The 16,025-nt window shown below is 36.8% G+C and overlaps 1 protein-coding gene across 1 annotated transcript in view; it reads right to left on the bottom strand.

The window, feature by feature from the left end:
• Positions 1-12,227, bottom strand: part of LOC110462677 — an 82,951-nt gene extending 70,724 nt beyond the window's left edge. Inside the window, exons 1-7 of the mRNA XM_021516764.1 lie at positions 12,082-12,227; positions 9,372-9,550; positions 5,291-5,425; positions 4,967-5,088; positions 2,763-2,821; positions 1,586-1,672; positions 993-1,031 (exon numbers count right to left, since the gene is read on the bottom strand). Of these exons, the coding sequence (XP_021372439.1) occupies positions 993-1,031; positions 1,586-1,672; positions 2,763-2,821; positions 4,967-5,088; positions 5,291-5,425; positions 9,372-9,550; positions 12,082-12,224 (764 nt within the window). The 5' untranslated portion in view covers positions 12,225-12,227. The remainder of the gene's footprint in view (positions 1-992; positions 1,032-1,585; positions 1,673-2,762; positions 2,822-4,966; positions 5,089-5,290; positions 5,426-9,371; positions 9,551-12,081) is intronic.
• Between the last annotated feature and the right edge of the window lie 3,798 nt (positions 12,228-16,025).

The following is a 16,025-nucleotide window of genomic DNA, read 5'->3' on the forward strand; positions in this document are numbered from 1 at the left end:
AGGAAGCCATCAGCCAAATATGAAGATTCTATACCTTTTAGTTCTTTAGAAGAAGTCGTTTGAAGTTTTTGACATATTTGACCCCTGTGACCTTGAAAACAGGTCAAGGTCATTTTCGTTCTCAAACTTTGTAGGGCTCCTACCAACGAAGCTTTCAGCCAATTATCATAACTCTAGGCCAGTCCGTTCTTCAGAAGAAGTTGTTTAAAGGAAAAGTTGACGGACGACGACGGACGGACGACGGACGGACGACGACGGACGGACGACGCGCCACGGCATAAGCTCACTTGGCACTTTGTGCCAGGTGAGCTAACAAAAACAATGCTACAGGCTGTATATCATAACCTATGACTCGTTGCCATTCCAAAGAACTTGTAAAAGAATAAAACCCCTTTGACTGAAAGTGGATCAAGGTCATAAATATGTACACACTTGGTAGCCATTCATCCCAGCATACTACTGGCCAAATATGATCACACTGGGTCTTTTGGTTTTCAGAGGCTATTTCAAGATTTTTAGAACACTTGACCATTGTGATCTCAACAGTGGGTCAAGGTGGGTTAAGGTGGGTCAATGTTATTCATATGAACAAACACGCTAGCCCTTTATCCCAGCATGCTAGTGGTCAGTAATCATCACACTGGGCATTTTGGTTATTCGGAAGAAGTTGTTTCTAATCATTTTACCTCAGTGACCTTGAAAGTAGTTGAAGATCATTCATATAAAGAAACTTGTTAACCATTATCCCAATACACCTCTACCCATCAGATGCAGCAAAACATTAACCATTTTTGATTTTTGGATCTGAATTTCAATCACTGATATGACAGAAAAGGCATTACAATTATTTTTTTCTAATACATCCTTCATTCTTCTTTAATAATTTCAGAAATTATGGACTTCTAGGTTCTGATATTAAGGCACGTCCAATCTCTGTTTCAGGGCACCTTAATACAATTTGAGCAATGAGCAATATAAAGTTCACCACTTACCTCATTGATTCAAGGATGTTAGTCAAATCATCTTGATAGCTACAAAATATAGCAAATTATTTTCTTACATTCAAAACAGTGTGAAATAAAAGAAATATATGAATATATCCATTAATTTATGAAAGTAGTTGAACTAAAAACAGTGGATAAATTAACTTTTACTCATCTATGAATATATATTTTACAAAACATGATACATACAAAGTAAGCAAATCGCAACAAGTTTGTCAATAATTCAATATCTCTTCCTGTATAAACATAACACTACCTGTATCTAAAAAACACTAGTACCTATATATACGCAAATAACAACTTAACATTACCTGTATATATATATCATTACCTGTGTATACATAACACTACCTGTATATAGATAATATTACCTGTATATACATTATACTACCTGTATATACATTATACTACCTGTATATACATATCATTACATGTGTATACATTACACTACCTGTATAATACATAACAATTCCTGTATATGCTTAGAACTGTGTATACTACTTGTATTTAAGCAACATTACCTGAGTATATATTACACTACAGTGTATTCTAGCTGTAATACTTGTGTGTACAGTACTTACCCTGCATTGAATTCAGCCCAAATATAATTGCTCAAAGTTTTTGCGGTCATCCGATAAGAGGCAGACTCCATCTCCTTTATTACCTCCCTTGAAACAACGAAATTTGTACAAAGTGTATGTGTATAACTTTAGGTAAAAACTCAATGATGTGTAGACCATATTGATGATAGGTATTTCAAATGTATATATCATATAGGACCCTTGTCAACATAAGCCTGAGCATGCCCACAAAAACAAGAGGTCCATTGGACCTGTATCGCTCACCTGGTTTTATATCTAATTCATTACAACTGAATGCATTAGTACATCTTTATATGAAATTTCCTCAAATCCAGACAAGATCTATGTTCTAACCCAACTGGGACCACAATATCTGACTTTCAACTAATCAGGGGCCTCCATTGAGTTGCCATGTTAAGAGATTTTGAAATAAGTAATATGTCATATTACTGGATGTAATTAGACAATACTTCATTTATTTAGGAAATGATTGCCTTCCCCCAATGAAGTTTCAGAAAAAATTGGTTGAAATCCTCTCTGGCGTTAAGCATGAGATGCTTAATTTAGCAAATTTAGCTAAGTTCCCCTTCAGGGCTCCGCCCCCCTGGCCTCAGGGGTCAAACCAACCTCAATTATTTAAGAAATTATTGCCCATCCCTACTGATGCTTCAGATTAATTTGGTTGAAATCCTTTCTGGTGTTTAGGAGGAGATGCGTTTTAAAGCAAATTTAGCTAAGTTCCCCTTCAGGGCCCGTCCCCCCCTAGCCTCAGGCGTCAAACCAACCTCATTTATTTAAGAAATGATTGCCCTCCTCTAGTGATGCTTCAGACTAATTTTGGTTGAAATCCTCACAGGCGTTAAGTAGGTTATGCATTTTAAAGCAAATTTAGCTAATTTCCCCTTCAGGGCCCCGCCTCCCTGGCCCCAGGGGTTGAACCAACCTCATTTATTAAAGAAATGATTGCCCTCCCCTAGTGATGCTTCAGACTAAATTTGGTTGAAATCCTCTTTGGCATTTAGGAGGAGATAGGTTTTAAAGAAAAAGTTGACAACAGACGACGACAACGATGGACGACGGACGCTGCGTCTTCGGGCAGGTGAGCTAATAATACCTTAGACTTGACCCATATATATATCAAGGTTATTGTGAATAATGATTTCTATCCACGACTTACTTGACAGATTCTAACTGGCCATGTGCACTGTGATATCCAACAAGTTCTTCAAAGAATTCCTGCAACAGTAAGAAATCTTGATACAAGAGGCCAAGAGGGTCTATTACTCATAGGCTACAGCTTCTTGGACAGTCGGACGTCAACACCTTCACGTTAAAATGCTGCAGTAACTGGTTCACTGTTTTTAGGCTAAACTCAAAACAGCTCTTACAATTTCACATATGACTGATTTAATTTTAAACACTGCTAATCGATACAGATATTCCTTCCAAACTCACTAGCCCTAAAACGTCATTATATAATCGACGCTATTCTGGTGTTCTGCAAACTGACATGTTAACCTTTCTTTTTTTGCCGATAAATAAACAGGGGATACATGTACTAGTAGAATTTTGGCACTCACCATAAAAGGATCTTTGTCAGATCTTCAAAAGATGATCTTTTTCCTTCTTTGCTCTTTAATTTCCTTACAGGTACTATTACCTGCTATTTGCCACTATGAAAAATGTTATTAAATAACAATTGCATAACTATATGCAAAATGTTACTTGTAATTGAAATTCTTACATAATATGAAATGCTGTCAACGACGGATGAAGTACCAATAGGGACAGGAGTCCTTTTTAAAAAGGGGAATATACACTTCATATATAATAGTGATAACAAAACTTAACTGTCAAAAAGTCCAAACATTTGATATGCATAACTTAAGGGACTATGGGGAACCTTCATGTGAAATTTGAAAAACATCCCTCCAGCACTTTCTGAGATATAGTGCTAACAAGAATTTTTTAAGGATTGACAGACAGACGGAAGACGTACCACAGAGAAAGGTTGAATTGAAAAGCCCCATCAGATGGTGGGCTAAAAATCTGATTTGTATATATATATGCAAATATATGGGGTTTTTTTTATTTCCTACAATTTTTCAGATATTGAAGTCAATCGACCAACAATCCAGATGTTATAGTATTTGGACAAAGCTGAGATTTGTTAGATAAATAGGGGAAAAGAATCTCAACACCTGAAACGATGTTATACAGCAACACCTCACACACTGGAAAAAAAGCATTGGAGGGAGTTCCCACCCTGCGTAAGGCTAAGACCTGCCTATGTCATTTCCTGTACATGACATATACCTAGTTAGAAATAAGACCTGCCTATGTCATTTCCTGTACATGACCGATACCTAGTTAGGAATAAGACCTACCTATGTCATTTCTGGTACATGACCTATACCTAGTTAGGAATAAGACCTGCCTATGTCAATTCCTGTACATGACCTACACCTAGTTAGGAATAAGACCTGCCTATGTCATTTCCTGTACATGATATGACTGACCTGGTAAGTATCAAGACCTGCCAATGGCATTTCCTGTACATGATATGGCTGACCTGGTAAGGATCAAGACCTGCCTATGTCATTTCCTTTACATGATATGACTGCCCTGGTAAGGATCAAGCCCTGCCTATGTCATTTCCTGTAAATGATTGACCTGGTAAGAATCAAGACCTGCCTATGTCAATTCCTGTACATGACCTCCCTGATCTGACTAAGACCTGCCAAGGTCATTTCCCGTACATGATATGACTGACCGGGAAAGGATCAAGCCCTGTCTATTTCATTTCCTGTACATGACCTACCTGATCTGACTAAGACCTGCCAAGGTCATTTCCTGTACATAACTAGTACCTGGTTAGGACTAATACCTGCCAATGTTACTTACTGTACATGACCTATAACTGGTTAGGACTAATACCTGCCAATGTTACCTAATGTACATGACCTATAGCTGGTTAGGACTAATACCTGCCAATGTTACTTAATGTACATGACCTATACCTGGTTATGCCTCGTACCTGCCAATGTTAATTACTGTACATTTGTACATAACCTATACCTGGTTAGGACTAATACCTGCCAATGTTATTTACTGTACATGAACTATAGCTGGTTAGGACTAATACCTGCCAATGTTACCTAATGTACATGACCTATACCTGGTTATGCCTCATACCTGCCAATGTTAATTACTGTACATTTGTACATAACCTATACCTGGTTAGGACTCATACCTGCCAATGTTAATTACTGTACATGACCTATACCTGGTTAGGACTAATACCTGCCAATGTTATTTACTGTACATGACCTATACCTCCATAGGACAAATACAGGCCAATGTTTCCTGTACATGACCTACCTGATCCGGACTAAGACCTGCCTTTCTCATTTCTTCTTTTAAACTTGTGATATCAATCTCCATCTCATTTTCCTTGCTGACCATCAAGTAAGTTGTAAAGTTAGACACATCAAGCCCGTTTCCTGGTGACAGAGACACATACATATTTATATTACTGTACATGATTCACTCATGCAGTATGTAACCCGACAAGTATTTCTTTTATAGTGAGCCAAAGAATAATAATTACTTTCGTATTTCCTGCAAATTATAGTGTTTTTTACACTCGTTATGGCATGACATACAGTATTTTTTTGTTTTGTGTATTGTACATTTGTAACCAACCTTTGCAAGATTTCATGAAATTCCAGGTATTTGAGGCGATCCTTTTGCGTCTGAACTTGCGGACATTTAACACTTCACCAGTCATGCTGAGGAGATCACTCCACTGACTGTTGGAGATATGTTCACCTGCTTGTGCTAAAAACATTCAAATTAGTTACATTCAAATCTCTCTCAAACAAGTAAATATATCTTCATATACAGAGTATATGCATTTGAACAGGTGAATGATTTACTGATAAAATATATTCTATGCATTTGTCATAAAATATTCTGTTATTCTTTTGATTAATAAACTTTATTCTTTTACAACAATTCTCAAACTTGTTTTAGCAATTTATATTCATCACTATTGATGGCATGGTTTCAAGCATGTAGGGGTTTCTTAATGTGGAAAGAAATCTATGTACCTGGGGGGAAACCCACATAATCAGGTAGGTGATCACCTCGTTCCTTTTCACATCCTATCAGGGACTCAAACCCTCGATTACTTGGTAAAAGTTGAGTGCACAGTAGCTGTGCCACCCACCTGTTCTATCATTTATGGTTTTCTTGCCTTTTCTACAAGGATTGCTCAAGTTTTGTTTTTGTTTGACAAGATTTGAAGTTGGTTTTTTTTGTAGTTTATGCCAAAACAACCTTTCAAATTTGATTGTACTCTATTACATAAATTTCTCATTTTTTTCAAATCTTTTCTCATTTTTTTCAAATCTTAATACAAAGACTTATGCATGTTTATTTCTGTGGTACACCTATATTAATCATCAAGTTAATTACTGTTTCTGTATTCCAAAATTCCAAATTTTCAAACTTTTCCCATTTTTTTTATTACTGGTTGAGTTTGAGGCTGTCCCTTCCACGATTCATATCATGCCATTCTACCCATTAATTCTTTATAACGATAGTAGATACTTATAATACAATCATACAAACCACAACTGCTACTAAATATTAGCAACAAATTTCAGCGGGTTAATTGGGTCCTGTACACCATCAAATTCAATTAACAAGAGGCCCAAGAGAGCCTTATCGCTCACCTGAATATTTAAGCAGTCATAGCAAAATATTCTCATTAAATATTATATTGCACTAAAAATACTTCCCTCGCAAACTTTGTTGGCTCCATCTGTTGAAACTACCAGCAAAATATTATTATAAGATTCTATGCTTTTTGATTCTTCTTCAGAAGTTGCTGACATACTTTTCCCTGTGATCTTGTAAGTAGGTCAATGTCATTTTCCTTCTCAAATTGGTTAGCTCTATTCCAAAAAGCTACCAGCCTTTTAGTTCTCAAGAACAAATCCATTAAAATATTGTTGACCTCTGTGACCTCTAAAGTAGGTTGTGGTCATTTTCATTTGCAAACTTTGGTGAGCTCTATCCCGGGAAGTCACCAGCCAAATATTACAATTTTATGCCTTTTAATTCTTCAGAAGAAGCTGTTTGAACTGTTTGACATATTTGAAAGCTGTGACCTTGAAAGTAGGTCAAGGTCATTTTCATTCTCAAACTTTGTTCGGCTCTTTCCTAGGAAGCTACAAGCCAAATATAGAGATTATATACCTTTCAGTTCTTCAGAAGAAGTCGTTTGAAGTGTCTGACACATTTGACTCCTGTGACCTTGAAAGAAGGTCAAGGTCATTTTCATTCTCAAACTTTGTCGGGCTCTATCCAAGGAAGCCATCAATCAAAAATAAAGATTCTATACCTTTCAGTTCTTCAGAAGAAGTCATTTGAAGCTTTTGACATATATGACCCCTGTGACCTTGAAAGTAGGTCAAACTAGTTTTCATTCTCAAACTTTGTTGGGCTCTATCCCAGGAAGCCACCAGCCAAATATAAAGATTATATACCTTTCAGTTCTTCAGAAGAAGTCGTTTGAAGTGTTTGACACATTTGACCCCTGTGACCTTGAAAGAAGGTCAAGGTAATTTTCATTCTCAAACTTTGTTGGGCTCCATCCAAGGAAGCCATCAGCCAAATATGAAGATTCTATACCTTTTAATTCTTCAGAAGAAGTCGTTTGAAGTTTTTGACATATTTGACCCCTGTGACCTTGAAAGTAGGTCAAACTAATTTTCATTCTCAAACTTTGTTGGTCTCTATCCCAGGAAGCCACCAGCCAAATATAAAGATTCTATACCTTTCAGTTCTTCAGAAGAAGTCGTTGGAAGTGTTTGACACATTTGACCCCTGTGACCTTGAAAGTAGGTCAAGGTCATTTTCATTCTCAAACTTTGCTGGGCTCTATCCCGTGAAGCCATCAGCCAAATATGAAGATTCTATACCTTTTAGTTCTTTAGAAGAAGTCGTTTGAAGTTTTGACATATTTGACCCCTGTGACCTTGAAAACAGGTCAAGGTCATTTTCATTCTCAAACTTTGTAGGGCTCCTACCAACGAAGCTTTCAGCCAAATATCATAACTCTAGGCCTGTCCGTTCTTCAGAAGAAGTTGTTTAAAGGAAAAGTTGACGGACGGACGAACGACGGACGGACGACGGACGCCGCGCCACGGCATAAGCTCACTTGGCACTTCGTGCCAGGTGAGCTAATAACCGTCCAAAATTTCAAGAGAATGTTCCTCAATTCTATATTCTTATTCAGAAAACTCAACAAAATGACATGATGTTGATCGAGTCCAACAATTATAATAAATAAAATTAACAAGAGGCCCATGGGCCTTAACGGTCACCTGATATGTTTATACAGAGAGTTGATTTTTGTTTTTAACATGAACAGAAATATTATTCAAAGTGACAAAAATACAATAATACCACCTTTTTCAATATCTAGCATGCAGATTTAAGACTGAAAAGTATTTTAAACTAGCACCTCTGATTCTAAACAAGGAAAATGAAGAAATTTTATTTTAGCACACAGACTCGAGCCCCACCCTACAGCCCTTGGGGGTAGGGATGGCTCAAAATTTACAAAGTATCAAACTGTCAACTTTAGGGTTATAATTCCAATCAAGTTATCAACATGTAATATTCAAAGTATCATTTGCCATTATAAACCATACCCGGGGGGTCAGTCAGGGCTGATATGTGCATACCATCAAACTGCTATCCAATACTGATAATGCTAACTCAAATTGAATTACTTCCAGTGGCAATTAAACAAATGTTAGTCTAAAATGTGATTTCCCTATGTAAACTATAGTAAATTTTACCCCCTCCCCAGGGGGAAACGTGAGACCCCAGGGTCAAGAAATTCACAATTTTAGTAAAGCACCTTAAGACCCTTCTATTTATGAAGAGTATTTGATTCTACCATATCTGGATCTTGAGAAGAAGATTTTTGAAATTTTAGTCAATTTTACCCTTTTTGGCCCCGCCCCTCAGGCCCCTGGGGGCTGGGGACCATATAATTCACAATTTTAGTTGACCTTTGGCCTTGGAAGGTTTCTGCAAAATTTCACTGAAATTGGTTCAGGGGTTTTGGAGAAGAAGTCAAAAATGTAAATTGTTACGGACGCACGACGGACGACGAACGACGGACGACGCCGGACAAAAGGCGATCGCAATAGATTACTTGAGACTTTGTCTCAGGTGACCTAAAACTGATGGATATCTCCAGACAAGATTTTAATTTCAAAATAAACAAAGGGCAGGCAATAACTTAAACGAAGGGCAACAATTCTTTGAAATATTGCTAAAGGACAAACGGACAATGCCATACTCTAATGCACACTGTCAATTAGGTATTTGTGACAGTAGGCTCACTTAATAACGAAAATATCATACAAGACGCAGCAGAAAAAAAATGTTCTGAGTTATTGTTTGCTAGTTTTCAAAAATCTTAGTCAATCTTAAATGTGGTTTAGTGACACTTCTAGATACAAATTAAGGTGGAACGTTATTGACATTTCAGGGAATGGCTTTTGTTTGTTACATCATTAACAATCAACTTCAGGACACGTCTTCGTCTGTCATGATCAGCATTTACATGATCACAACCACAAATTACCTAGATTGACCAATTCAACCACACTTCACATTACATTTCAAATTAATTATAAACTCTTAAATGCAAGATTCAGCTTGAAAGTTGCTATAATTGTATTGATTTATTTATACATACTTTTATTTTTAAGTATTGCAGACGTTTTGATGAAAGGTACGATAGGAATGAATCGCCGTAGTTCTAAGTTTTTTCTCATCTTGTACATGGACGTCACAAAGACATCTAGCTCATCAGCTTTACTGGGTCTTTTCACTGTTTGGGCAGGGATTCGCATTGACTGCATAGTAGATAAAGTCCTACAATAAATCAAGACCTGGCAATAGATTGGAGCTTGTAAATAAAACAGTAATATTTTTGAACTCATTCACTCCTTAAATTTCATAATGATCTATTCTGACCTTTGAATTGGGGAATTAAAATGTGTCTTCAGGGGTGAATGCGTGAAAGAGATAAAAAGCAGATTTTCGTGGATGTGGGTGGCTATAAGTCTGAAATTGCGGAGTGCATTTTTGATACATAAATTTGCTTATACGGCATTACCATTATGTTTAAGCATTGCAGCAAAAAAATCCAATTTATATTGTATAATTATATTCAACTGTAGGAAAACCACAGGGAAAGTGTAGTACATGTACTAATCATTCAATGGGGGGTAATTATATAACTTGTACATTTTGAAAGAATATAGTGAGTTAATGCAATTGGTTTAATTTTGTACTTCAGCTCAGGAATTGATTATATTAGAAGTTACACTTGTATATATATGTATAGCGCTGTCAAAATGTATCAGAAAATGGGGATATCAATATATGCCTGTGTCACAACTGAATATTTTTCACAAGCTTGTTTTTTTATGTTTATACATATGCTACATGTACATGTACAGTACTTAACTACTACCAATGGTAAATCTGTGTGGTCCATAAGTATGATACATATATATAATACAGTTTGACAGCACTCCAAGACAGTTTCTCTTTAACTTATTTCCTATGTCAATATTTCCGGATATGTATTAATTGCATTCCTTCTGTATCACAAGATATCATGATACACCCTAGCAGGGATAATCCTGGAAGGGGCCATGGGGCCATTGACCGCTCAAAACTGAAACTGACCCCTCCATGTTCCAATTTTCTTTGAATTTTACATAGAATGACTCCCTCTTAATTTTGATATTGACTAAAAATTGCTGAAATGGCCCATTGCTCTCAAATTCCAAGATACTGCTCTAGGCATATGGTGACACCCATATATACACACCCAACCTGAACATTTTAATAATGGATGACCCGGTGTAATGAAATTTACAAGTTAGATAAAGCCCTGATGGTCTTTCCATCAGGGGTGTTTCTGACAAAGTGTGAATAATTTCCTGCTGAAAATGTACAAAATATATCCCAAAGTGTCATTTCTATACATGTATCAGTATAAACTATAGTAAACTTTACCCCCTCCCAAAGGGGGAACAGATGGGTCGGATATAAAGAAATTCATAATATTAAATAAAGATAAAGCCCCAGATAATCTTTCTATACATGCAGATAATTTGATTGTAGTATGTCTAGGTCAGTAAAACAGATTTTTGAAATATAGGGATTGGGGCAGAAATTCCAATTTCACAAGGGTGATCCTGAGCAAGTTTGAAAAATTCCATCCACTTGCATGTTCCTTAAAAGAAGTTAAAATATAAAATGTTTACAGACGACGCAAGACCATAGAGAAAAGGTGTTTGAAATAGTTATATAAAGTTTACGCCGGACGGAAGAATGACGGATGATGGATGACAGACGCCAAGTCACATCATAAGTTCACTTGGCCCTTCGGACCAGGTGAGCTAAAAATCAGGTCACATAGGCGAGTGGCAAAATGTAAACAAATTGATTGTCAGACCGAGACAACGGTGGTTTGGATTACTTAACTGTTATACAGGTCTGACACATTATAACACCTTCTGTTTATCTGAAATACACATATTCTATACTGATATGGGTCACAGAACTTGAAGGGCCTTATGATTTTATGCTGTATTTGGCAATATACCGGGTATGGTATAAATACCTTGCGAAAAGCCCTTGTCATTTCCGGATCAGACAAATATTAATTATGTCGGTAAAACTGCAAATTCTCCAAAAAATGCTCGACTGGATGTATTAGACGACTGATTACACAATTGATCATCATGGATTACCTTATTCAAAACGAAGCTATCGCCACAGTTATCTGGAAAAAATAACAAAAGTCACCTCGTACAGGTTTGGGGGTAAGTTAATACAGGTTCTTCATCACCGTGTACAGGTTTGGGGTTTGGTGGTACCAGTAGTGCTCTGACGAAGCTTCTTCCCTGTGTATGTGCAGCAGGTTTTGATTGTAAATAGGATTATGGTCACCTTCTAGCTTCGAGCTAGAAGGAATTTCCCTTTAGCTCAGTGGAAGAGCGTCCGACTTAGGAACCTGGAGATCGACGATTCGATCCCCAGTAGCAGCACACTATTCTCTTTCCTGTGACTCATAGCAGTATAGTATAGTCATATATGTGTATTTCAGACATTTGTAACGAACCCATGTAGGCAAAGTTTGTAAAAGTAAGCAAAATGTTTCAATATTCATTCCTAGGTATATTGTTTATTAAAGTTTATGTGTTGCCAAAATGTGGCACTCGTGCTCTTGTCTACTCTGGCTCGGCCTGACATTTTACTGACATACACTAACAGTATGCTCAAATACAAATAATAAACTCAATATTATTATAAATAGTTGCGTAAAAAGACATGTCCTTTATCGCGTACGTGTGTACTTAAACATGCAGTGATAAACCGATTGTTACCTGATACATTGTTGAAAAATACATAAATCGTGATTAAGAGGAACATGATTTTTAACCATGATAACTGTTAGTAACCGAGGTCCGCAAAAGAGGGAATACACTGGTGGTGCCTTTCTGCAGAAAACCCGCATGGACGCCGCCATGTTGTTGACTGTGAGTTGTAAGAAAAGTTGTCAGTAATATTGAAACGAAACGAACCACCAAAGTACATAATCAATCCGAGAATACTATCTGCATCAATTCAATGCGTTTAGTTAGAAGAAAATTAAGAACGTTAAATCTGATTCATGATATCGTATTTCTTTCTGATGTAAGGGAGAAATATCAAAAAGAAAAATATTAGATAACACTGATTACTTGTTACTTCAAATAGTTATTCTAAAAGAGTAATGAGAGACTGTTAATGAGAACTTTGATGGTTGTGCAGCTTATGGCCGCGGTAGTTCGTTTTTCACTATGAAATTATGTAATTTGAAATTAAACCAATACACCTCTAAATCACAGGGAACTGAGAGTTTGTTACATTTCTATTTGAACAGCTGTATGATACAGGGAAATTAATTTGGGCACACTGTATTAGTAGTGTATATGATAGAGGGAAATTCATTTGGGCACACTGTATTATAGTGTATATGATACAGGGAAATTCATTTGGACACACTGTATTATAGTGTATCTGATACAGGGAAATTCATTTGGGCACACTGTATTATAGTGTCTATGATACAGGGAAATTCATTTGGACACACTGTATTATAGTGTATCTGATGCAGGGAAATTCATTTGGGCACACTGTGTTATAGTGTCTATGATACAGGGAAATTCATTTGGACACACTTTATTATAGTGTATCTGATACAGGGAGATTCATTTGGGCACACTGTATTAAAGTGTATATGATACAGGGAAATTCACTTGGACACACTGTATTATAGTGTATCTGATGCAGGGAAATTCATTTGGGCACACTGCATTATAGTGTATATGATACAGGGTAATTCATTTGGGCACACTGTATTATAATGTCTATGATACAGGGAAATGCATTTGGGCACACTTTATTATAGTGTATATGATACAGGGAAGTTCATTTGGGCACACTGTATTATAGTGTACATGATACAGGGAAATTCATTTGGGCGCACTGTATTATAGTGTATATGATGCAGGGAAATTCATTTGGGCACACTGCATTATAGTGTATATGATACAGGGGAAATTCATTTGGGCACACTGCATTATAGTGTATATGATACAGGGAAAGTCATTTGGGCACACTGTATTATAGTGTCTATGATACAGGGAAATTCATTTTGGCACACTGTATTATAGTGTATAGGATACAGGGAAATTCATTTGGGCGCACTGTATTATAGTGTATATGATGCAGGGAAATTCATTTGGGCACACTGCATTATAGTGTATATGATACAGGGGAAATTCATTTGGGCACACTGTGTTATAGTGTCTATGATACAGGGAAATTCATTTTGGCACACTGTATTATAGTGTATATGATGCAGGGAAATTCATTTGGGCACACTGCATTATAGTGTATATGATACAGGGAAAGTCATTTGGGCACACTGTATTATAGCGTATTTGATACAGGGAAATTCATTTGGGCGCACTGTATTATAGTGTATATGATGCAGGGAAATTCATTTGGGCACACTGCATTATAGTGTATATGATACAGGGAAGTTCATTTGGGCACACTGTATTATAATATCTATCATACAGGGAAATTCATTTGGGCACACTGCATTATAGTGTATATGATACAGGGGAAATTCATTTGGGCACACTGCATTATAGTGTATATGATACAGGGTAATTCATTTGGGCACACTGTATTATAATATCTATCATACAGGGAAATTCATTTGGGCACACTGCATTATAGTGTATATGATACAGGGAAATTCACTTGGACACACTGTATTATAGTGTATCTGATACAGGGAGATTCATTTGGGCACACTGTATTATAATGTCTATGGTACAGGGAAATTCATTTGGGCACACTGTTTTATAGTGTATATGATACAGGGAAGTTCATTTGGGCACACTGTATTATAATGTCTATGATACAGGGAAATTCATTTGGACACACTTTATTATAGTGTATCTGATACAGGGAGATTCATTTGGGCACACTGTATTAAAGTGTATATGATACAGGGAAATTCATTTGGCACACTGTATTATAGTGTATAGGATACAGGGAAATTCATTTGGGCGCACTGTATTATAGTGTATATGATGCAGGGAAATTCATTTGGGCACACTGCATTATAGTGTATATGATACAGGGGAAATTCATTTGGGCACACTGCATTATAGTGTATATGATACAGGGGAATTCATTTGGGCACACTGTATTAAAGTGTATATGATACAGGGAAATTCATTTTGGCACACTGTATTATAGTGTATATGATGCAGGGAAATTCATTTGGGCACACTGTGTTATAGTGTCTATGATACAGGGAAATTCATTTTGGCACACTGTATTATAGTGTATATGATACATGGATATTCATTTGGGAACACTGTATTATAGTGTATATGATACAGGAAAATTCATTTGGGCACACTGTATAAGTAGTGTACACACTGTATTAGTAGAGTACACACTGTATTGGTAGTGTACACCCTGTATCGGTAGTGTACACACTGTATTAGTAGAGTACACACTGTATTGGTAGTGTACACGCTGTATCAGTAGTGTACACACTGTCTTAGTAGTGTACACACTGTATTGGGAGTGTACACACTGTATCAGTAGTGTATACACTGTATCAGTAGTGTACACAATGTATTAGTAGTGTACACACTGTAGCAGTAGTGTACACACTGTATCAGTATTGTACACACTGTATCAGTAGTGTACCCACTGTATTAGTAGTGTACACACCGTATTGGTAGTGTACACACTGTAGCAGTAGTGTACACACTGTATCAGTAGTGTACCCACTGTATTAGTAGTGTACACACTGGATTAGTAGTGTTCACACTGTATTAGTAGTGTACACTCTGTATTAGTAGTGTACACACTGTATTGGTAGTGTACACACTGTATTTGTAGTGTACACACTGTATTAGTAGTGTACACACTGTATACACATAAAAGGTGCCTTCACCAGTGTGACGTGTGTTATGTCCAGCCTTAAAATGGTAACTGCTCTTACTGGATCAACACCACAGCGAAATTTAGCAAATGTCCATAAAACTAAACGAAAACAGAAATGCATGTATTATTATTTAATATGATCCAAAAACAAAAATGTCGAAACCCGCATCAAACTCGGCCAACCTAATGCCGCGATATTGACGCACGTAAAATGTGCGATTTTCACCTGTTCTTCTCCTACTAATTAGCATAATCTTTGCTGTGACGTCACAAGTTAAGCGACATACAGCGTCAGTTGCGAATTTAATATGAATTTTGAGGAATCAAATTATGCTGCAGATCACATGATATGTATATTATGTATCCAGCCATATCAAATAGCTATGGGAGATTTCTGCCCATATTTCCCTAGGTCGGCTATGGAAGATGTCTGCCCATATTTCCCTAGGTCGGCTATGGAAGATGTCTGCCCATATTTCCCTAGGTCGGCTATGGAAGATGTCTGCCAATATTTCCCTAGGTCGGCTATGGAAGATGTCTGCCCATATTTCCCTAGGTCGGCTATGGAAGATGTCTGCCCATATTTCCCTAGGTCGGCATTTATGAAAACGGAAAAAAATATTCACAAGTAAATAATTTCTAGTAACGAAACTGCATGGAATAGATATTAAACCACGGACTTAGATCTAATCTAATTCCGTGATAAAACCAATTGAATATGAGATATTAGGTAATCAGTTTGCAATCATGTTCCAAGTCCGTGGTTATACTATATACTATGGTACCATTACGGTCCAAAAATACGGAA

Source organism: Mizuhopecten yessoensis, unplaced genomic scaffold (assembly GCF_002113885.1).
Source record: "Mizuhopecten yessoensis strain PY_sf001 unplaced genomic scaffold, ASM211388v2 scaffold10821, whole genome shotgun sequence".
Lineage (NCBI taxonomy): Eukaryota > Metazoa > Mollusca > Bivalvia > Pectinida > Pectinidae > Mizuhopecten > Mizuhopecten yessoensis.